The 23,375-nt window shown below is 42.0% G+C and overlaps 2 protein-coding genes across 4 annotated transcripts; both read right to left on the bottom strand.

The window, feature by feature from the left end:
- Positions 1 to 2,295: 2,295 nt before the first annotated feature.
- mogs (mannosyl-oligosaccharide glucosidase) lies at positions 2,296 to 9,058 on the bottom strand. The gene is made up of 5 exons (XM_068321156.1): positions 8,476 to 9,058; positions 7,058 to 7,421; positions 6,503 to 6,726; positions 6,182 to 6,375; positions 2,296 to 5,351 (listed from the first exon to the last, which is right to left on the bottom strand). Exons 2-5 carry the CDS (start codon positions 7,404 to 7,406, stop codon positions 3,581 to 3,583), a joined length of 2,538 nt encoding a protein of 845 aa, XP_068177257.1. The 5' UTR covers positions 7,407 to 7,421; positions 8,476 to 9,058; the 3' UTR covers positions 2,296 to 3,580.
- Positions 9,059 to 9,201: 143 nt separating this feature from the next.
- pdcd4a (programmed cell death 4a) lies at positions 9,202 to 23,142 on the bottom strand. Of its 3 annotated transcripts, none has more exons than XM_068321157.1 (11): positions 22,718 to 23,142; positions 17,494 to 17,766; positions 17,224 to 17,321; positions 15,567 to 15,680; positions 15,192 to 15,413; positions 14,329 to 14,426; positions 13,899 to 14,013; positions 12,454 to 12,561; positions 12,013 to 12,123; positions 10,516 to 10,655; positions 9,202 to 10,275 (listed from the first exon to the last, which is right to left on the bottom strand). In XM_068321157.1, exons 1-11 carry the CDS (start codon positions 22,761 to 22,763, stop codon positions 10,224 to 10,226), a joined length of 1,377 nt encoding a protein of 458 aa, XP_068177258.1. In that variant the 5' UTR covers positions 22,764 to 23,142; the 3' UTR covers positions 9,202 to 10,223. The 3 variants fall into 3 exon arrangements, with proteins under 3 accessions (XP_068177258.1, XP_068177259.1, XP_068177260.1); XM_068321158.1 differs by lacking the exon at positions 22,718 to 23,142 and adding an exon at positions 22,534 to 22,693; XM_068321159.1 differs by lacking the exon at positions 22,718 to 23,142 and adding an exon at positions 18,643 to 18,738 and having other exon boundaries at positions 17,224 to 17,323; positions 17,495 to 17,766.
- Between the last annotated feature and the right edge of the window lie 233 nt (positions 23,143 to 23,375).

Below are 23,375 nucleotides of genomic sequence, written 5' to 3'. Positions count from 1 at the left end.
AGCGAATCAGGTAAAGACAAAAGATCCCGGGTGAACCTATTTTTAGTGGACCTTACATAACGTACATAGACCTATGTTGGCTGAGCCAAGTTTGGTGCACAACAGTAAGCTTCTGGGGGCAAAGACAGGGTACAGAGAGATGGAGATGCTGAAGGGTAGTTTGTAGGCATACATTAAGAATAAACAGCAATTAGGTCAGTGTGGACAGTGATACAGATGGATACTGAAATAAATAGACAAAAGAAGGCATTTGATGTGAGCGTGAACACACGCTGTTGCGCAATCCTGGGAGGGCACTGATGTAAAAGTTTCCACAAACCAGATTCACATAAGATCATGAAAACGAATTATTTAATGAGATCACAGCCACAAGGCTCTAGGGCCGAATTCATACGTTACAAGGAGAAGAAATTCATAATCAGCATACAAAAAAAGCCTTATTTATTTGTATGGGTGGCAAAAGTCACGGTACCCACTCACACAGACACACAAATGATCATACGGCCTTTGGACAAAACATCTAACATCCCTGGTGAGAAGCTGCGAACATACAAGCCCACATACACACAGAAACCTGTGTAAGAGCCGCTGTTACACAAAAGCATTGATCATTTGAGAAATACAACCTGCCAACTTATCTTAAATCCAAATTGAGTCATTAGCATAATTATCCATTATACTGCTTTAATTCTAAGTACCTCTCTATTGTAAGTAAAGTGATAGCTAAGCTGTAGTCAAAAAGTCTCTTTTCCACTCATAAATGCCTGATTAATTAGCTCCCTCTAGCAGCGAGCTCTCAGTAATTACAGTCAATACAGGAGTGAGGTATTTCTAACTACTATTAGACAACTTTTTTTATTATTAATCTGTTGATGGATTCACAAGAAGCGCTATGTAGTCACTACATGGAAGGTCTGATAATGCAGGGATGTGTGGAGAAGGAAGACTCCCTGACTCATCTGTTTATTATGCAGTCACATTAGTTAGCTCTGATGCTGTTTGGCTATTATCCTAACTCACTGTGGACAAAAGGGTCTTTGGGTGAGGGGAATGGATTGCACAGCGAGTGCTTCAGCTACAGAGATTGTCCTCGCTCTTCAAAGAAATACATGCATTTTCAACTGGTTACATCGATGGGATGTTCAATCCATTTCCACCGTTCACAGTGAAAGTTACTGGATACGGCTCATCTGTGTCCGAATCCCTCGAGAGCACGCTTTGCGTTAACAATGCAAAAGAGTCAGATGATGAGCTTGTGTCTTATGAAAAACATGCTGAAAGCAATCATAGCATATTGATGCATCATACATGTTTCAAATTAGAGAAAATATTAAAAGTTGAGCATTACAGTTGTTTTTTCTTGAAAGAAATTCAGTGTTCGTGTTGCTGAGCATTTACAGTGTCAAAATTCTTCATAAGTAGAGAAATTGATGGACACGCTTCCACCAGTAAATGTGCTGAAGCTACCAATCTGTAGCTTCACAGCCAATCTGCTGCTCTGATGACTGATGGTTATTTTTAAACATGCAACCTTAATGCACCATGCTACGCCTTCAACTATACAACTGCACATCGAGCCCATTCAGTGGATTCATAGCAGTCTGAAGGTTGGAAGCCAGTGGTCATACACACAGACCGAGAGCCAGAAGCATTGCTCTCTCTCCCAGTGTTATATATTTCAGGTCAAAGTATTAATAAGAACATTGCTACTGCATGCCCTGGTAATGAATGCATTTCAGTACATGTCAAGGAGTAAAAGGAATTTGCCATCTATGTGCTGTTCATGCCTTTTGATTTTAGCTAATTAAGCACCTAGCCCTCACAGCAACTGTGCTCCATGGAAACCATGCAAAAAAGGCAGATTGACGTCAGCTGGAGGCTTTCAAATGTGCCATCTGACAAAAGAGGACAGGGCTGCTCTACTTAAGGTCACAGTACGTCTTGACTGACAAAGATTTACTGACATTTGCACTGAACATGAGAGCTTTGAAAAAATTAGAGCTTTAGTAGTTTTACATGTAAAAGTCATTTATTTTCACAGCTGAAGATGGTTTTTTTTGTTCGTTCTTTTTAGCTGTGAGCAAAAACACTAATAAATAAATCTTGTGTTAAAGCTATATACTATATTAAAACTCCTGCCTGGCTAGATGGGACTGCTAGAACTGAGAGAGATTCATTTCTTTTAGCCATGCTTCCACAATAGAGTAACAATAAACAGAAGGCTGGTATTTCTATTACATTCCAGCTTAAAAATAACACACACACATAAAGACACACAGTATTGCATAATTTTATTTAACCCATTTATTGTTCTTAACAAAACCAACATCACAGTCAGTGTTGTTTTCCCTGTAAGTCAAAAGCTGTTTACAAAAATGCCTGCTTTCAGAAGCAGTAATTATAAATTTAGAGGACTATGAAGACCTTTTTTTTTTTTTGAAAGATTGAGCAAATAATTAAATATCAAAATCACATGATGTTAAAAAAAATTGAGGATGTACAGCATGATTCAGAAGAAATGGCACAATACAGAATAATGGCTCTCACTTGTAGAGAAAATTAACAAGTGACGCATTCATACACTGATTTTCTCAGACAGACACTGAAATATATTGTTAGAGATGTTCACATATGAGATGTGGGTTAGTTTGTAGGAAAGTCATGTGTGGTGTGTGTGTGTGTGTGTGTGTGTGTGTGTGTGTGTGTGTGTGTGTGTGTGTGTGTGTGTGTGTGTGTGTGTGTGTAACTGAGACAATTGTGTTGGATTTCACAAGATCTACTAGGACAAATGAAAAACAGTATGCTGAATTCCACTGGAGTGGAATTCCCTTTAGAATTGTTGTATATCTGCTACCTTTAAGCAGATACACAACAATTCTGTTTAAATTTATGGATAGAAAAGGTCCTCATGTTTGTAACCGAGGCCCAAACTGGACAATTCAAGCTCTGGCTGTGGAAGGCCTTTCACATCTTCATCAGTGACCCTACAGGAGGGAGAGACAAGGGTTGTTCGGGTGTCTGCAAATTGCGGGTACAATGCTAGATGTCACAAAGTGCTACACAACGGACCCACAAAGAATAAGACTGTCGTAACTTTCCCTGATCTTGCATATTAAAACACTACAGTGGGAAGCTGCATGTCTAAAAGACCCTATGAGAACATGACCTGATCTCTCACTTGATTCATTACATCATTCATTAAGTTTCAATATCCCAAAAAAATTAGAGTCCAAGACCTAGTTTCATGATGACCATTTCTTTTAATTTGGGTCTAATTTAGAGTAAAATAGACAAAAGAGTGGGTTTTGGCCACGCCCATCTCCATCCACTATTCACTGTTCTCCATCCACTATTTACGATAACTTTTATCGTCTAAGGCGAAACACAAACTGAAACACAGGTGAAACCTGCAACGTCAATCACAATGTGATTGAAATGCCTGTTTTTGTTTTTTTTAGCTTAATTTTATCGTTTAAGTTGAATAATTTACCAAAAAGAAAACATTTTAACCCCTGATTGTGTTGTTTTTCGTTGCATCCAGACAAATAAAGGCCATTATCTCACATTGCATGAGATGAGCTCAGTACTGTTCAGCCATCATCAACACCGTCAGCGCTGACCAGCCGGTGAAGGGGTGGCTCCCTTGACCTTTGCCAGTGGTGTCACTGTACTGTTCCCAGATGTAACCCGTTTCAACATGTTGTCCGTAAACATTATTGATAACATTAGTCCTGAGTTCTTCATAAAGAGCAGCGGCCTTCTCTTGGTACGGCCCTTCTGTGATGCTATAGTGATGCAGGGCTCTGACTGCCAAGTAGTTGATGTTAATCCATATGGGTCCCCTCCAGTAGGGGGGATCGTGTTCCGTGTTCCGCTCCATGTACATCGGATCAGCTTTGGATAGTGAGCGAAGGCCGTAGGGTGTCCACAGCTTATTGGAATCTCTCATGTCACGGAGAATATATTCTAGTTGGGGCGAGTCCGGTTTAAGGATGTGCAGTAAGAAAGGGAACAAACTAACATAACCAAAAGCATTGACATACTGCAGCTTGGGAGCCCGGCGTACTGAGCGCACTAGACGCGTCACGGGAAACTGATGACGAGGTTGTCCGGGGGGCACGTACACCTTCTCACGTTGCAGGGAGACGGCATGAGTGTGGTTCCCATAGTCGCTGAAAGCGTGAAGCTGTTCTGACCAGTGGAGCTCATTCAGCAGGTTGTTGTCACTGAGTAAGCGATGGGAGAGTTCGTACTGCTGATGGGGCTCGCCTAAAAGCCGTGCTACGCTTGCCATGATGCCTGAGGACAAGGCCATCCAGCAGTGTAAATCTACGTGACGTTCATCTGCTGACGGGTGTGAGGCTCGGGGGTAGTCATCCAATCCAGAGGTCAAGGTTTTAGGATTGAGGAAGAGATTAGTGTCCTTGTCACGTCCACGCCAGCGGTAAGAGTTTGGTTGGGGCCCCGCCTGCGTGTTATTGTACCATTCAAACCAGGTTTTCAGTCTGGGGAAGAGTCGGCGGAGGAAAGGCAAGGTGGGTTGAGATTCCACCTTCTCTGGATTTAAGGAGAGCTGTTCAAGAAGTTCCTGAAGGGCTAAAAACAGAGTGGGTGGATTGGCATTCTCGTTACGCTGAACTACAAACTCAGCTGGGACTTTACTGCGAGATTCGTCTCCCAGGATCTGCTCACGGGGGATCCAGCCCTCCACGTTGATCAGATCTATCCAGTGTGCAATAGCTTCTCTTGACACTTGGGGATCCCATTTACTCAGCAGCAGCTGGTGAAAGCCCTCATCCCACAGGAATCCTCTGGGGAAGAAAGAGCGTGATGGTACAGCAGTAAATAGAGGCCCAGCAGGGTATAAGAGCGGGTATTCATTGTAGGCCGACTGTACCACCGACTGGCCGTAGAAGTAGCCCATTCCACCCAACATGTTGCTGAGCGCTGCCTTCCCAAACTTAATTTGTCCCGGGCTAAAGCCTTTGCGCTCGAGGCCAAAAGTTTTCTCAAACTTTGCATTAAAGTCGTCTTTCCTTCTCTGTAATTCCTCCGTCATGACAGACCCCACAAGTTGGTTGGGACGGTTGTGGAAGCTCCCAGACTCAAACAGAACTTCAATCTGGAACGGCATCTGGACGGTCACCTGGTGAACCAGGAAGTCGCTCTCCTTCCTCGTGTCAGCTTTTTTCTGTTGGTTCGGATGATGAGGGGGCTTGTAGGTGTCGACAGCTATGTAATGTCTCTTCTCACCAGACGGAGGGCTGTAGACGAACCTACGGTTCAGACTGTGCTTCACAATGTCAGTCAGCTTCTCGAAGCCAGGAGAGACAGTCTGAAGATAGTTGTAACTGAAAACACAAAAAACAGAACATATTTTTCATTACCTAGTCTTTTCAAAATCTTTGAACAAAATTTTTTTTTTAAAAATCCAACTGAAAAGCACTTTATAGCCAGCAACTGATTAAATTTTTTTTATCATATTGCAGTAACTATGTCTGTGAAGTGTTATCACCCAGCTCTATCATTTCTCCCATTGGATATCATAACCTTTGTATTTTTCTTTGCTTATCTTCTCTGTTCCTCATGAAAGTGTTAAAATGCTGCTGCTCTGTATTGACTGATACTAGCAGTCCTAATCCACTCAATTTTGTAAAAAAAAAAATAATAAAAAAAATACTGCAATGACAGTTCTTTCTGAAGGCAGATTAACACCTTCCCTGATTAAATGACAGCTGTGCCATTTCAGAAAAAAATCTAAAGCCCTTATGGAAAGGATTTGCTTTCGTTTGGCTTTTCAAACAATACCTCTATTCCATTCACATCCAGTTATTAAAAAAAAAACCAACCACATAGAATGAAATAAAAGAAAAAAAATTCCATTTTAATTTTGGATTAATGAAACAAAGAAAATTCTGCTTTTGCTGCCACCTAGTGGTGTCACATCTCCTCACCTTTGGTAGGTTTAACTGAAAACATCTCTATTGCCCAAACCAAAAAATATTTGGTAAAATTCTTGGGTCAACGGATAGCTTCAGGTCCTAACTGGTCATTTTACTTTCTGAATCTCTTCTGATTAAACTGTCTACTGGCAGTCGTTCTACGGGTTGTTCCCTCCAGCAGCATTGTCTGTGAAGACCTTCTACTGATTTACAAACAGTCCTTCCATCATGCATTTTACCTGGCATATTTAGCGTTGGATAATTCCCCTGCAGCTGGCTTTCTGAAGGAGATTTTAAAGTTTCCAAGCTCCTCTGAGAAGCCGGCGATGGATGCGAGGCGGTTTCTCTCCTCGACGTGAGCCTCTAGTGAACCCTGTGTGTCTGCTGCTGCGTAAAACATCAGGGAGATGACTGGCGGTTGAGGGGCAGAACTCTGGTGGGCGATCATTAAACATGAGCAATGACTAAAATTACTTAGGAAATTTAAAATATTTTTTTTCACAAAACACAAACATTTTAGGGAACGTCAACATACAGGTGAATGAATAATCCGTACTAACATGCTGTTTGGCAGTGATCCTCCAGGTCCAGTCTCCTCCGTGATCCCCTCCCATCCTCTTGACAAACTCTGTGGTCAGTGTGAAATCATGATCTCGAATTTCCTGCACGCCAAAGGTCATCCCATCATGCATCAGCCATCCGTATCCTGGCAAACGATCCCCTTGCTCACAAGTGTGCCTCAGGTTCATGTCTGTGTCAGAGAACTGACGCAACCACATCATGCCTGGGGTGTTATGACAGAGTAAATACATTATGTACTGTACAAGTGATGCACAAATAAGGTAACTGAAGGTGTAGTGGATATTGTGATATTTCAATCTGTGTGCATCACACAACCTGAGGACCCAGGAAGCATGCAAATTTCATTTATGATAAGTCTCCCATATGACACAGTAACACATCTTGGCATGAGATCACAACAAATTCTCAAGCTGAATCCCGTCAGTTCAGCTCTTCAGAAAAAGACAAGGTTTTTTTGGCCATGTTTGGATTTTTTCTTTCTTGTTTTTCTAGATATAAGTAGCTTTCGCTAGACTCTGACTGGGTCAGCCTACCTGTCACAATGGAATGAGGACTCCTAGTTTTCATCCCAAAGTAGACCTGAGGTCTGTAAGAGCCCCAGAACCTCTCTGGGGAAACCTTGGCACTGCTACTGTTGGCATCTAGAACAGGAGGTGATGGGTGCAAGGTTATCACCCGTTTGGCCAGGCTAGACCGCATGTAGAGAGCATAAAAGAACCAGATCAAGCTGAATATGCACAGGCCAATGGAGATGTTGATGAAGACTTTTCCTATGTCAACTTTCTTTTTCTTTTCTTTGCGATGAAATGCAGGGGGCTTCTCATCTCTCCTTGGAGGGGAAACCATTTCACCAGCAATCACCCTCTTCCTCTGCTTGCCCATACTGCCCTTCTGAAGCTGGAAAAAAGAATGATATCCTTTACTTTATATCCTAAATATGCATGGTGGTGTCAAGAAAAGATAACTCTTCTTTCTTATACATTTATCAGACTTTTTTTTTTTAATCACACCCTTAGTAACGCTGGTACGTTGAACCGCTCTTTAGTGGTGTGACCTGCTGCAAATATGATGCATAGCCAGACATCAGCTTCAAGGCAGCATCCCTGACACAACTTTACCCGCTCCTTTTGGGCAAAGACTGCCAGTTCTGTAATATTCCTGTGTTTATATGCTACAGCTTCCTTTTTTATATCCTATGGGACATTTGATTTGCAAATGCTCTTATGAGGGTGCAGAATAACACTGAGCTACGACATAAAAAATAAAATTTTGTATTGAAAGTGGAAATCAAACACTCAAACGTGTCGGTCATTTGTCTTGTTATTGTGTGATTTGGTTTCTGTGAATTGCTGATCAACATCAGCTTTTGTCAGTGAACCTTATAAGCAGTGGAAATGAACACCTGTGATCATTTTCATGGGTGCAGTTTTCACATATTGATTCAATGAATAAAACCTCTCACCTGCGTTTATATTTTGTTGAGATTATTTAGATGAGAGCCTCTAAATACGTAACCTCAAGCGGCTGGATTTATTGCAGCAGTACTGCTGTAGTTCCTGGGACTGTAATACCTGTTACGTCGGTAGGATACGTCATCTCAAGCTAAAAGCGGCCTAGCTGACTAAAGGCAGATTGACATATGGTGGCAAAAAAAAAGGCATTCCTACTTTCCGACCACTTTACAAATTATTGTGGTCGCAACCTGCATGAAATTCAAGCAAACAACGTAATTTTAACACATACATTTATTTGGAAACTCTCCACAACGCTTTAGGCAAGCAGCGCTGCCTGTCGGCTACACGCTAGTAAAGGCGGTTATGCTAACGTTAGGTTTTTTTTTACCGAAGTACCCATCTGTTGAAAAATAATCTAAATTTTAACTGACAGCTAATAAAATTCAAAGGCAACAGACAATTCTAAATCAATTTTCATTGAATAAATGGTCACCAACCTGTCAAAATGTCCAATTATATCTCAGCTTCTCATTATCTGTTGCTAGCTCATTTGCCACTTCCTGCTTCCTGTGACGTCATCCCCGTCTGAGCGTCCACGTGTGATGTTGAATCAAAGCGTCAGTCGTCCTGACAGCAACGAGACGGAAAAGGCCGATTGACATGAAAAGATACAATTTATTTCATTGACATACATACGATGAAAGTGTTGCGTAGAATGTGACGTCATTAGACGCTGATCCACACTTATTCATTATTCTGAAGTTGCATTAATAAAGAATATTAATATTATAGTCTCTGATCAGGGTCAATTCCATACAAGAGTGTTTAGACAACTACACTATTTTCCAAGTAGAAAAATTTAGATTTAGATTTTCTTACCTAGTTACTGTATTTACATCATAGGCATAATAAAGCAATTTCCCCTCAAGGATAAATAACTGATTCTGATTAAGTTGTGCTATGCACACACATAGCTAGTTATCTCAGATGCACCATGAAAGATTTTCAACTTTTAAATCATACTGCTTCTCTGATCTTAAGCCAAGATTAATAGGAAATGAAACACTGAGAAGACTATAGCATAAATAAAAGATGTGGTTGAAATGGACACTGAAACATCACAGCTGATCACGCATGTAGCTCCACAATTACCATTATAATGTGCTAAAACATTACCTCCTGGAATTAAACACCATTAGCAGAAATTAAAATATAACACAAACTTTGTTTCTTTTTTTTTTAATGAATGAAATAAATTTCTCAGCCATATTAACTTTGGTCAACATGTAAAACCGGTACAGACAGTGGCAAAATAAAAAAAAATAAAATCAATATGTAACAAATTATCTTCCAAGAAAAGCTGGGGTCGCCATTTCCCATAAACAGATTCCAATGTTAAACATGAATTACAGATCCTGATTTTTGCACATTTTTGTTTTCTAATGTAAATGTTACCTGTCCAGAGTCATTTACTGACAAAGTGTGCTCTGGATTCAATAAATGCAATTAAGTCAAGTGCTCATAACATGTTTTGTTTTCTTATTTTTCAAAAATATTGAATTTAACACCCCAAACTGTCCATATTTTCTTACTTTGACTGCTGTGCTTCACAAAGTAAACATTTGGCCTCAGGGACCAAGAACAAAATACTGTTCATAAATGATCAACAGAAACGGAAGCAAGACAGTGCGTTGTCCTTGAAACGATTTCAAATCATTTGTGGCAGAAAATGGAAAAAGGTTTAGATTTTTTTTGTTGAGCTAAATAAGTGCTCACTGTGTGTGTATGGTTTGCACTGTTTTCATTTGTGGTATTAATAAAAAATAAAAAAAAGACAGGCATGGCAACAGGTGAAGCAGAGAGAGATGAAAAAACGTTCCCATTCCCATGCCTGGCCCACCTGTATTTCTGCCATTTTAAGTTGAATTTGTTCATGCTAAACAGGTACAAGGCTGAGGAAAAAAAAAGGGGGCACATCTACCCCAGAAATTAAGAAAATTCTTACAAAGAAAGTCAACAATGGTTACTAACAAGATGAAAGGAACTGAATGCTCATGCCGCTCTTCATTCTACTTTCACCGAACGTCAACGCTGGTTTGTGTAATGACACATTGAACAGAAGAACAAGGAAACTGTAGAATGCCAGCAAGCCTGGTTTCAGGGGAAACATGCTGGAACGGTAACAGGGTGCAAAATCTCCTGGATACCCCCCTCCTCCTCTTGCTGTGGCTCTTCCTCTTATGAATTAGTTCTTGATCAGGCCTCCATCTCCTTCACTTACAAAACGCTTCCGCCCTCTAGTGGAAGAAAGTTTTGGACATGTAACAATTCAGGTGAAAACGTGTATCCAAACAAACAACAAACTGTCCTTAAAAAACTAGTTTCTCCAGTGAGAAGGGATGGATGACAAATTACTGGATGTGTTTTTTTCACAGGATTTATTTACAAACAGATAAATTTTAAAAAGCCTGCTGATAATGATCTTATGACGTGATAGAAACCAGCAGGATTCAAATGATGGTTTCTGTCCAACTGACCTGGAAGGACAGGCATCCCTCAGCTGTTTAGTGATGACAGACTCCTGGTAGCAGAGGTCCACAAAGGTCTCCATGATGGAGTGGGCATGCGGCACATCGAGACTTATTTCAGGGAGCTCATCATAGACACGCTGAAAGCCCTAATTTGAAAAATAAAATTGAATATTCTGGCCTCGCACTAGGAGCTAGTGTGAGTAAGCCACTGTGGCTCAGTGTAAAAGAATTGAGTAAGCCACAAAAACCCACATTCTGTCCAAGACAGCAGCTTGCTATAATAGCAAGTAAAACTTACAAGTAAACATTGAGTAACACCAAGAATCAAATTTATTAAAATCAAAGTGTCTAAGTCAAAGTTAAAACGTCTTCTAGTCCACGTAAAACATTGAGTAATATATTTTTATGACTGTATCTTCACATAGTGAATGCAAGTTTTCAATTGTTGGAGGGTGCAAAACCACAGTTGTCATGGGCGTGTGTGGGGGTCCAGGGGGGCCTCCCCTGGGAAATTTTTTAGAAAATGGGGTTATTTTCCTGCATTCTGGTGCATTCTGAGGGCAAAATCTTCTGTTCAGTTTACCTACAGAAATACACTAAAGTCAGTAGTTCAAACTTAACTATCTTTATTTCTGTCCTACTTTATGCTGGTATAAATGTGAGATTCAACAATTGAAAACTTGCATTCACTATGTGAAGATTCAGTCATACAAAATATTACTCAATGTTTACTTGTAAGTTTTATTTAGACTAGAAGACAATTTAACTTTGACTTAGACAACACCATTGTTATGCCAAAGTTTAGGTTGGGTTTTTTAAATTCGATAATAAGATTTTTCATATCAACTTAAAAAGGCATATAAAATAGCAAGCGAGGTGAATACACATTTACACGCATCGCTGCTTATTCCTGCCGGTCATAGGGATCAAAAGTCTAAGACTACAAAAAGTATTGATAATATCTTTCAATTACCTTCTGATTGGTCTGTCACCACTCCTACCCCCTCTCAGCATTCATTCTTGTTCAATAAGAATTTTAACGCAAAATCTACTACAAAACACTCTATTCTCATTTTCTTTCGATCGATTGTCCTCGCCTTGTCGTACATCAATTTGCAGGTTTAGCTTGTAAAAAAAGAATCCTGTTTTGTTTTTATTGGACGAGAGGAGGTCATGACCCGAGTGCATATTTAATGATCGGGAGCATTCGGGTCACTTCGGCTATTTCCGTCGGCATGCAGAAATAGCCGCATGCAATTGTTTTCTGATGATATCGCTCGGGGATTTTCGCGAGTCCAAAAAAGTTGTAAGTTTTAGCCTTTTTTTCCCTAAAAATAAGAACGTCACTGTGGCTACACAGGCTAAAAACCTTGTGGCCATATGGAATTTACTTCGCCAATGGGGAAGTGGCGAATGGTTAGCGAAGCCCAGATATTGAAGATATTTTCCAAAAAGTAATGTTATTTGACATCATCTTTTCATGGACAATTACATTTTACTGACCCTGTTCATCTGGTCCACAGTGATGAGGCCTGTTTTCCAGAAGGACTGCAGCAGCTTTATCATCATGTGACTGGCAGTGTCCCCCGTCGACTCAAGCACCATCACTATAACCTGTGGCAAGACATAATTTGCAGGAAATATGACTGCACTGAACCATCTAATAATAGAGTTGAACGTCAGTATGAACGGAAGACTGTTTCAGTTTGTGATTTCTACCACAGGGTAGCAGTGTTTCTTATTTGAAATTACCCCCCCACCCACAGACTTGAGGGAGGAAATGCTTCTGAATGATATCTTGAAAAGTTAACAGCAGATGGAGTTAATTAAATTTTGAAGGCAATCTGGGCATGGTTGCAAAAATTTTAAATCGCCTTTTCCACTTTGTTCAACTTGGTGCAAACGGCTGAGATAAACACACAGATTATGTCAAGTCTTGAATACCTCATAGACTAGCTCATGGTGGAAGTGTGGGACTTCAAGGTCTCGCAGACAGTGTTCTGCCTCCAGCACATCCCCTGATGTCAGATACTCCTTCAGCAGGAGGTTCATCTGAAACACGCACACAAAAACAAAACAAAGCCTGTCATTAAAATGTCTTTGTGCGAACGACATCACACGCAGCCGGAATAAATTAAAACCTTTAACATATCAGAGGAGAGGACCGGTCCCCCTCCAACAGCTGTCCATCATCACACAGACGTTTCAGATCAGATGAATTATCATAATCTGAGTCTTGATGGAGTTATAAAATCTAATTACACTGAATCGCCTGTGCTTTAAGTAGAGTTACTATTTGTGTACCAAAACTTACATAAAGACAAACCTTTATTTGTTGTGACACACCCTGGACTAACAATGCCTTTGCATTCACAGAAGCGAACACTGAGCTGAACGGATAGTTCCAGAACATCTGAAAGTCCATCCATCAACCGTATGTGGGGGATGTACAAGAACGAGCACATGATTCCTTTGAAAATAAAACTTGGGAGCGTGCCTCACATATCGCTTTTTTTTTTTTTGGAGGGGGAAAAAAAACAAAACATGTCTTCCCTGATTAGAGTTGTTGCCAAATCTTTTAGCCTCTATTTTATTTGCTAGCACTGCTGAATTATGTCATGTTCGCTGGTCAAATGCACGCATGCATCACCCATTTCATCTAAACTTCATTTACGGCTCGATTAGTCATACTGTCTGAGATTTGAGAGAGGCACGTTTGACGCAACACTGAAGACTGAGTCAACTCTGGGTCTAATTCACTAAAAAAAGAGACTGTTAGCAAGAGCACAACTAGAGTTAATCAGAGTGAGCAAGAGAGAGAAAATGGGAGAGAGAGGTGAATGAAAAGATGCCTCGTGCAGCTCGGCATGTCGCCCCTGAGGCTGCAACAGTCCGGCAGGAAATCAAAACTGGACAGGAGGATCCTGTGGTCTGGGGATTACACAATGCTACAAGATCGACAACACCAAGAAAAATGAAAAATCCCTCGAAATGTTGCATAACTTACAATTCACTCAATCCCGCATTACTCTCACCCATATTTGTGTGGAAACTCCACAAAATGAAGATCACAGGATAAGTGATCATAAACAAGCTTGAGCCGTGAGCACATGGGCCGCAAGCTCCTGCAACAGTTTGTGTGATGAGTTCAAGTTCAGCGTGTTTTATCCATCAGTGCCTCCCGGGCTGTAGTTTTTGTTACTCCAGTTTTTCCAGAGTGAAACACACTCTGCTGACAAAAGCACAAAACGTGTGTGTGTGTGTGGGGGGGGGGGGGGGCATGGCACCCTACCTAGCATGCATTCCTGCCTTCTGTGTATAACATGTTCATAAAGACACAAAGAGCCTCAACACAAACACTCCACGCACTTTTTAAAAAATGAGCTCACCTCTTTGATGAGATGTTTGACAGGTCTCTGACCTCCACCCACACCCCACACGTTATCCAGACGAACAATCCCCCTCTTCATTTTCAGGAGCACCGCAGCGCGGTCCAAAGCCACCCTGAAACAGGACAAATAAAAATTGAGTTTTTTGTGGAACAAATGGCCATGCGATGTAGATAAAACAAAAATACATGTGTTTTACTCTATTTGAACATTGTCTGATAAACACATCTTATTAAGGGAACATGTGCTCCTGTATTGCACAAAGATGGACAAAAACATGGAGCCATCAGTGTCTGGTTTCTATTTATCATTGACTTTTTGCTCATTTGACCAAAAAACAAAAATCAACCTGACAGGTTTACCTTAGAATAACTCAACTGTCATTGCACTTTGTTGAAGAAAGACAACTACTTTACTTGTCTTTGCTCACCTGGCATGCTCACAGTCCACTTTTCCCTTGTAACAGTCCAGGAAGGACATGGGAAGGATGTGGTCCGCTATGGCTCTGGCTATGAACTGACCCAACATCTGAAACACATTTTAAAGATGGTCCTCGTGTAAGCGTGTGCGGTTTTTAATCCAATGTGTACAGCAAAAGCTCAGTACAGTAGGTCTTGGACTGAGGACCGTCCAGTTCAAGATCCACTTGGACCAAAAAGTTTAGAGTGTTATCTGGAAGTAGGAGGGAGGTGCAAATAAATGATCTGATTATTATTAAATACAGTGATACCTCTACTCATGAAATGAAATTTTCTCAGCAGGAAAATATTGCCTCTACTTACGAAAGAAATTTCGACTTACGTAATGTAACAACACAGTATCAGCTGATACTCGAATCTCCCACAGGTTCCTGAACGCAACAATCTCATAGCTGCTCTGCCATTGGCTATTACCTATTACGAATCTTCCTGGCATCCCACTGGCTAAGGGGGATGCCACTCCACCTCTGTGTGGAGCTAGATTGGTGGTTATGGAGTGTCTTCCGCATTCGGCACTCGACCCGTGAGGTAGTCGGATAGTTTTGCGCAAATATACAGTAATAACTTATCGAGTACATTTTGATGCATTTTTATGCTTTATAAAACATTTATGTCGGAATTTTGGGGGGCTTGGAACGGATTAGGGCATTTGCATGGAAAATGCGTCTCTTCTTACGTGATTTTCTACTTAAGTAATTTCTTCCGGAATCAATTAATTTCGTAAGTAGAGGTACCGCTGTATGTATATTCAGGTAACCAGGATGCTGTGGCCTCTGATCTCCATTCTACACCCCCCCCCCCCAATCAGCTTTACCAGTGGAGCCTCCGGCGTGTCCAGTATGAGGTCTGGCAGTTCTTGGAGCATCTTGTCGAAGGCACGGGCCATGTCACTCTGTGACATCACCTTGCCTGACAGATCGGACAGCAGGCGGGAGGTCAGCTCTCTGTGGCTGGCCTTGCCTTCCAGGGACAGAGACACAGCCAGGGAAGAGAACTCATACTTGTGTGGGCCCAAGTTGAGTTCCTTCAGCATTATCTGATTGGAAGATGAAAAAAAAAAAGGAAATCCACCCCTGTTTACTCTCCTGACAGCAGCATTACCATTCTAACAATCTGGGTACAGCAGTTCATCAGTAATTGGTTTGAAAGCTGTTCCTATGTGCCAGCCTGCAGAGAACAGATCACTTACCTGGACCTCTTTTGTGTCTCCATGCTCAAAGTACTCCTGTACAATCGGGTTGACCATTTTCTCCAGTTCCTTCTCATCTATCTCTGGCACCACTTTTGCATATACTGTGTCACCCTGTGCACGAACAAACTCACCATTAGAAATCAATACATCTATACAAACGTGCACGATAAAGTCATTGAGCAACTATTTTTGAGAGTTTTTGAGAGTCAAAGATTTTGAGTTCCTGTGCAGAATACCTCAATATTATCTATGAGACTGATTAATTTATTTGAGAATAAGCCACCACCACCATGTGCTCACAGTCGAGCATGACATGGGTCATCTATGACAGAAAATCTGTCTCCGACTGCAACTTTTGGGTGGAAATGAATATAGCCTGAAGTCCAGAACTCTGATTCTCTTTGCATTTTAGTGACTGCATATGGAGAACACAATCATACCTGGCCAACTCCAGAGAAGGCAATGAAACCATGTTCAACACTTCTGCAGGAATTGCTTTTCTTTCTTTCTTTCTTTCTTTTTTTTCAATGGAAAACATGGAGGTGAGTGCTAAACCAAAGTAATGGTGACAGGAAAGCCACGAGGGCTAACTGACCCGCGTCACACAGAGGTCCACCGTGGGCCAAAACCCCTTCCTGTACCATCCTGAACCCTCTCACCGTTAACATCCTGCTGCACTTCTACGACAGTCAAGGACAAATCACACAACCTTTATCGACTTCTTATGGACACAGGCTCAGTTCCCACTAAACACGTAATGGGAGACAAACAGCACAGAACATTTGCCTGATAATGGGGTTAAAGATTAAAAATAGTGATGATTGTGATGGGACACAGCCATCTGGACACATCACATGAGTTTTAAATAAGCCTAGGCTAAATCGCTTGGATTCATGATCGAAAAAAATTCTATATTTTGATTACAGTATCGATTACAAACATCTCACATGCTGTTACATGTAAGATTTTATCACTGGAGGTAAAAGCTTCTTGTCTTTACATTTGAAATTCCAGTTTGCTGTCGGGGTACTTTACATCTTTGTCAGAAACCATGAAGCTTGTTTAGGTCTGGTGTGTTTCAGCAGCAGTACTCTGACATCAGCAGGTTTGTTTGACAAGACATAAAAGCAGTCATGCAACAACACACAGCAGTGTCGATCAGCAGGCCTCTGTGGAACACAAAAGGTGCTCGACACAACAGGTCCGACCCACAACAACTGGGGTCAACTCACCTTCGTTGGTGATACTGTTTTGCATGTGTGCTTATGTCGGTGTCTCTGTGTGTGGTGTGGATTGTGTGTGTTCAGGCCGTTGGAGCTCATGTAATGTGAAAATATTTGAAAAATAAAGGACCGCCTTCCACAGTGCAAAAGAGACGAAAATTAGTTGTTCAGGATTCCCAGTCATGGTTGCAGATATTTTAGTTTTCACTGTTGAATATAATCAGAGAAAATTGAAACCTTCACTGTGACAACTGTATATCAGAGAAAAGGTTTTGATTTTGAGCATCACCTCGGAATAAAATGTTTTAATATCTTCATAAAACATTCTCATCCAAACTGTCAAACACAAAATGCTACCAGTTTCTCTATGCCAAGTCTTTATATGTACGAAACCCAAAACCCAGGTGGTAAAGTCTGTTGCACTCACTCACCTGAGAAGATTCATCATAGTTGGGATCTCGTGCATCAGGCTCCTCATCTTCATAAACCATCCCAGCAGCCCCCCACACTCCTTTGCCACCTGCCCCACCTGCACACAAATGACGGTGTGTATCACACTTCCAAACATTCAGTAGCTCCTTTTCAACCATTGGCACAATTTTCATGAAGACAGTCCAGAATTGTGTGAAGGAAATGTTTCTGGCCTGATATCTAAAAAAAAAAGAAAGAAAAAAAAAGCTGAAAGCCAGTGTGGCTCGCACCTTTTTTGGGCAGGCCCCGGCCTTTACCCGTCCTGGATTTGCGGTCATTGGTGTTGACTTTGCCCTTTGGACTATTCGGGTCCCCTCCGACCAGATCTCCCGACTCGGAGAACGACTCGCTGGTGGAGTTGCGGGATGAGGACTTGCGCAGGCGCCGTTTGGCTTTGGCTTTGAGTCGCGCCTCGTGCAGAGCTTTCTCCTGAGGGGTCCAGTTGCCGTTCACCTCCGCCTCGTTCAGGGCGTCTTCGTCGCCGCTGTAGGAACGCTCAGCCTCTGTCAGTTTGAAATCGAAAGAGAACATTCCTGCGGTCAGAAAATTAGACCTATTGGCAGTCCTTAATAATGCAGTTTCTAAACTATATGGCAGTGAGATTGTGCATATCGCTGGAGGCATAGACTTCCCATACAGCTAAACGTTCAAGGACGAAACAGTAAGTGTTTGAGAAAGGCATGACAATGACACCGCGCATAATGCAACAACAATGTACTTGATCTTGGAGAACCGGATAGTCCGGACTACAACATCTCAGGAGCTGTATTTGTTGACCTCACTAACTCTTAAGAGGAAATCCATGCAGCCCACTTTAGTAAAATCTTGTAGCATATCTTCCCTGAGGAACACCAGCAGTCATCTGCTCAACAGTCACTGTGCATTCAGTTTTCAGGAAACCAATGTTTTTCCGTGTAGTGTATAATCTACAGGCAACCCTTTATTACTTGGGGAATTTAAATTAATTTAATTTCAAATGTCACCATTATGAATAAGCCCAACATGACAGAATTAGAGCCCTAAGGTCAACTGCTCACTTGAAAAATAAAAAAGTAATTGTCAATGCTCAGTCTCTGACTGAGAAAGTTCTGAGAAACAATCTGGAGTTTTGCATGCAGCAAACAGCTCGCACCTCGAGCAACGCTTTATATGTTATTTTTAACTTTCTTATGTAGGCTTTGGTTATTTGCATGGCAAACAAAAAAAACAAAAAAAAACTACAGGATATCTTCGTGTCCTGATTGGACGCTGGTTATGAAAACAAGTTGTTTTTTTCTGCATCCACTTCAACATGTTTTGCACACCGAGTCAAATGTCGAACGATGCCCAAAAAAAAAGATTGTAGCAATAATTCACGCGTGCATTCTCACGTCACTCACCAGCCGGTATTCAGTCGGTCAGTGTCGAGAAATTTAATAACTTTTTCTTGTGTGGGTCTTAAAGTAATATAACAACAACAACAACAGCTGAAGCAGCCTGGACTGGAGCACCCCTGCAGGCAGAAGAGGAGGGAGCAAAGGGTAACACGTGGGGCAGAAAAGCTGACGCTAGTTGTTTTTTTTTTAATTCCTCTGTTATCTCGCGATCGGTCAGCGGCAGCCGGAGTGGACCTGACTACATATGGCATGGTTTGGGTCCTCGACTGATCACATGACAGGGGCTGTCAGAGAGAGGGAAATACTGGAGCAGGAGGAATGCCTGAGGGTGTAATGAATACTTGGCACGCCCCAAACGGTGGTTTGAGGAGTTATGGTGCTTCAGACATGGGGAGGAGGAGGAGGACAGGGGTAACTGTCTAAAGACGGTGAATAACAAAACAAAAAGGAAGTGCCTCTGAGCAAAAGGAGGACAGCCCCCCTCCTTGAACAAACCTGTGGCAGCGGGGGCAGCAGCACGCCCTGAAAGAGCTGTAAACAGAGCAACACGTGTCGTCGTCTCTTCCTTCCCTCAACTAGGCCGCAACGCTTGCCTGCACAGTAAAAGCAGGAGCCAGTCGACCATATGCACCACTGAGCAATCGTAAGAGAGGACAATGGGATAGTGGTGGTGGTGGAGGGGGGGGGGGTTCTGAAAAATTTGGAGCCATTTGCCACCAGTTGCAAAATGAGCATTACAAAATGTGGAAAAGCTTACTAAGCTCTTCTTTTAACAAGTTGAGCACCTCTGAAAAGCAGAACTTGACTGTAAGAAAGGGCTGTTTGAAGGTTTGATCGATGTCGCTGTGGCGTCCCAACGATCAACCACCAAACAAACCTCCATCATGGTGATGGGATTTTACTAAAAAATAGAGAGGCAAACCCACCACAAGTTTCAATCATGTCAGCATTCAGATTTGGGTCTTCCAAGAGTCACACCTTAGTTCATAGACCATGAAACATGTATGCATGCAAGTGGTTCAAGTATTTGGGAGACTCAAATGATGCAACATGTGGTCTGTCTGTCGTAACGTGCTGGATTAAGTTTCACTGCATGGGCCAAATACATTACAAAAATTACATTTTAGACAGATAGATCTAATTAACACAGACCAATCTGTGTTAATCTGCCATGTTAATATAATTTACAGTACAGCAACACTGTCCTGAACAGACAACGAAAACACACTGGCTCTTAGTTGTGTAACTCCAGAGTCTCTCTGTCTTTTGGTGGCTGGTCCAGATGCATGATGGTCCATACTCCATGCTAGTCCTCCTCACATCTGTTTTTCAATATGGCCATCAGGTCCCAACCAATACGTGTTTTTGAAAAGAATAAATAGGTTACAGATAGTGGAACCTTGACCCTTGTGTAATCAGCCCTGCCCAGTTTGACAGCCCGTTTTTGCACTGAGTGAGCAGTTTGTTCATCAGCTGCGTTATCGCTCTGGAGGCGGCATCAGGTGCGACGACAAAAACATGTAAACCAGGCAGAACATCCCTGACCAGACTCCTTCTATCCAAATACAGTATATACAGTATATACATATATATATATATCTGAAATGTTGTGACTGCATCTAGGAAGGTTTTTAAAATGATGCAGATGTATCTCTAGAGACTTCACTTTTCTGAATAACTTATAGAAAGATGAGCACAAAACATCTAGAATGTCCGTTAAGGTAGAAAAGCATCTGCTCAATGATAAGGAGACATACAGGAACCAGCCGTCGCTCCTACAGTTCTGCAGCAGCTATTTATCAAGCGAGAGAAGGGTGTGGAGACAACAAACTGTCATTCCACTGCATGACAGGAGGCCTAGTTAGAAATGTAAGAGAATTACTTTGTTCAGACACATCACCTGAACGCGAGCTGACGTAAGAAGAGCAACAACAACAGAAGGTGAAAGAGTAGAGAGGTGAACTCTGAAAGAAAAAGCACAAAGGTTGTCCCAGACTGAAATATGTCGTCAACCTTATAATAAACGACAAAATCGAATCATTTCATTTGGATAAAATCTGTGTCGTTTTGCTGGACATACTCACAGGTGTGGAACAACCACACAGATAATGTGCGCACAAAAGATTAGATCAACTATCAGTAACTCTGATAACGTGTTTAACAGTTTTATCTATCAGTTTTTTTAATAGTTATTTTTCCTTCAGTCCGACCCCTCCACTGGTGCACATAAAATAGTAATGTGTAAGGCTGCTCTGTGTCCAGCTTACAAATTCAACCTGACTCAAACAAAACTGTGTATGCAGACGTGCTTTCATAAATTTATGTGGGTGGGGGCAGGGCGGGGCTGCTCAACAAAAGGGACACAATATAATGTGTACTCAACAGGTCATGAACATATCAGGCTTGACATTTACAGCCTTGTATTTTTGCCTGGTGATGTTAAATGGACTTACGGGAGTTATTCAGAACTTATTCAAACATTGTCACACGAGAGGCTCTGCACGGGATTAGACAACAAGATGAGCTTCTGAACAAGGCAGACAGAGACTCCAACATCCCGCAACTTACCCTGACCTACTTTCAGGGTAGGTCAGGGTACCCTGTGATAAGGTGAATTTTACAGGTCACAGTGAGTGTAAAACGATGCGGTGCACATTATCAGGGCTGCCGCCAAATATGCATTAAAATGTCACTGAATTCTGTCCAGCAGTTTTTTTGTTGTCTTTTTATTAAATGTGGACATACCTTCACTTGCAGGCGGGCTGCAGAACGATGAAGAAGAGGAACACTATGTCTGATGTAGAGACTGCTATTTTTGCAAAATCTGGAAGGTCTTAAAAGCAAAGGTTGATCTAAACATGGGTGTGAGATCTATATCAAGTAAGTTATTCATCATGGCCGAGTTCAATATCTGTTGACACACCAAGTGTCCAGAGCTCCCCCTCCACACACACACACACACACACACACACACACACACACACACACACACACACACACACACACACACACACACACACACACACACACACAGAACTATCCTCTATTTATTAAGCATGGCTGGCCTGTTTTGACAGAACACACACTGCACATTGTCAGGTGTGTGAACCTGTCATGGTTCGACTCGAAATGAAGGAGCAATATATTTCTACTACTTATGTAAGCTTTGAATATACAGCGCAGAGATTATGTAAGGCTCTCCGATTGGTCGTTATTGTGGGCTACACTGGTGACGTCAGCGCCAGGCTGAGAGTAAACCACGGAACTCGACGTATCACAAACAAAAGCCACCGGGCGACGCTTCGGATCTTTATTATTATTCTAACAGAATAATAATTTAATCCCGTGCACGACTGAGAATTAGTGAATTGATCATCGGGGTTGCACGGATCTGTTCAAACTGTCTCGTCTTCACATTTCTCGCCGATGATGTTGACAGCTTTTATGTCGTGCAAATAAACAACAACAACAACAACAACGCACTTTTACGCACAAACGTGGCGTTCAATAAATTACAATGCGATTATGTGGGCCAGTGAGCTGCAATAAAAGCAGTGCGTTATGAAGAAACCTCGACAAGAACAAAATAATGTTGAACATAAAATCCAGAACAGAGACGGATCAAAAACACTCGTGTGTTGACTCAGTTAACACCTAAATTCATCAATCAATAAAAGTCTACTCATAAAAACGCACTTAACAGCTGCGCCAGTGTTTACCACGTTTGTCAAGGCGGAAGTGAGCGCTTTGGGCTCGTCCAATCAGAACGGGCTACACGTAAAACACTTCAACGACGTCTCAAATCTGTTAGAAAATAAAACTGTAAAGTGAAATGTGTAAAAAATTGACATGTTCGAAGGGAGAAGCTGCATCCACGCTCGACAAGCGACCCACCGGAGCTCCGTCCGTGTGGGGTCCGATCAGACCACATGGTGAAGCGTGGCTAACGCTGCAGCCTGTCTCCTGCAGGGACAATAGAGCAAGGGGGGGGGGGGGAGCCAGCAAGGCCCCACGGTAGCTCCACGAGAATCCACAAATAAGCATGTCCCCGACGGAAAAGCTCAACTCAGTCACTCACCGTCCGCTGGAGGAGCAGCGGCCCACGAACCCACGTCAGTCGCCATGGTGTTTTTCCTGATGCTCGATTGAAAAATCCTCACGCTGCACTCCACCTCCTCCACGGGCGAGCAACAAAACAAACTGCAAGCCACACGTCTGCAGAGCTGCCTGTTAAATGCAAAAGATTCTGGACAAATGGGTCGTACTGCAGGGGAAGCCCTGGGTCCTGTGCCCGTTTGTTTTAATGCTGTTGCACGGTATCAACTTAGGTAAACACAAAATGATCAAATTAATCTGACAGAGCAGAAATAATAAAGAGTGACGACGGTGAAAATTCCACGGGTGGAGAGGAGGGTTTAAAAAAAAAAACCTGAAGGAAAAAGAGAGGCTAACTAGTCGAAGAGGATTTCAGAGCGCAAACGACCCTGTGATAAACTGTTTTTAACTTTACAGAACAACCCCAGAAGAGTCACGTGAGGAGAAACACGGATGGGGAGTGGTCAACAGAAGGGGTGGGTGCTGGTCCGTCCTGACCAATCACAGAGCAGGAAAGCCCTGCACTGGTCTGAGTTGAACGCTCCCATAATGTAGACTGTACTCGTTTTGATGTTTTAATTCACGTATTTCTTTACATAGACTCTTTACATTTTGGTTAGTATTGGTTCAGCTGGTTTCTA

This window comes from Antennarius striatus, chromosome 8 (genome assembly GCF_040054535.1).
Source record: "Antennarius striatus isolate MH-2024 chromosome 8, ASM4005453v1, whole genome shotgun sequence".
In the NCBI taxonomy this organism is placed as follows: Eukaryota; Metazoa; Chordata; class Actinopteri; order Lophiiformes; family Antennariidae; genus Antennarius; species Antennarius striatus.
This window is presented reverse-complemented; position numbering and strand designations above follow the sequence as displayed.

Coding starts and splice junctions, on each gene's coding strand:
- mogs (XM_068321156.1), bottom strand. CDS start 7,406: ATGGGCAAGCAGAGGAAGAGGGTGATTGCTGGTGAAATGGTTTCCCCT. Junction 6,376..6,502: donor GGATCACTGCCAAACAGCAT/GTTAGTACGGAT, acceptor ATCGCCCACCAG/AGTTCTGCCCCTCAACCGCC. Junction 5,352..6,181: donor TCCAACGCTAAATATGCCAG/GTAAAATGCATG, acceptor TTGTGTTTTCAG/TTACAACTATCTTCAGACTG.
- pdcd4a (XM_068321157.1), bottom strand. CDS start 22,763: ATGGCGACTGACGTGGGTTCGTGGGCCGCTGCTCCTCCAGCGGACG. Junction 14,014..14,328: donor GTGGACTGTGAGCATGCCAG/GTGAGCAAAGAC, acceptor GTCCTGTTTCAG/GGTGGCTTTGGACCGCGCTG. Junction 12,124..12,453: donor ACCATGAGCTAGTCTATGAG/GTATTCAAGACT, acceptor GTCTTGCCACAG/GTTATAGTGATGGTGCTTGA.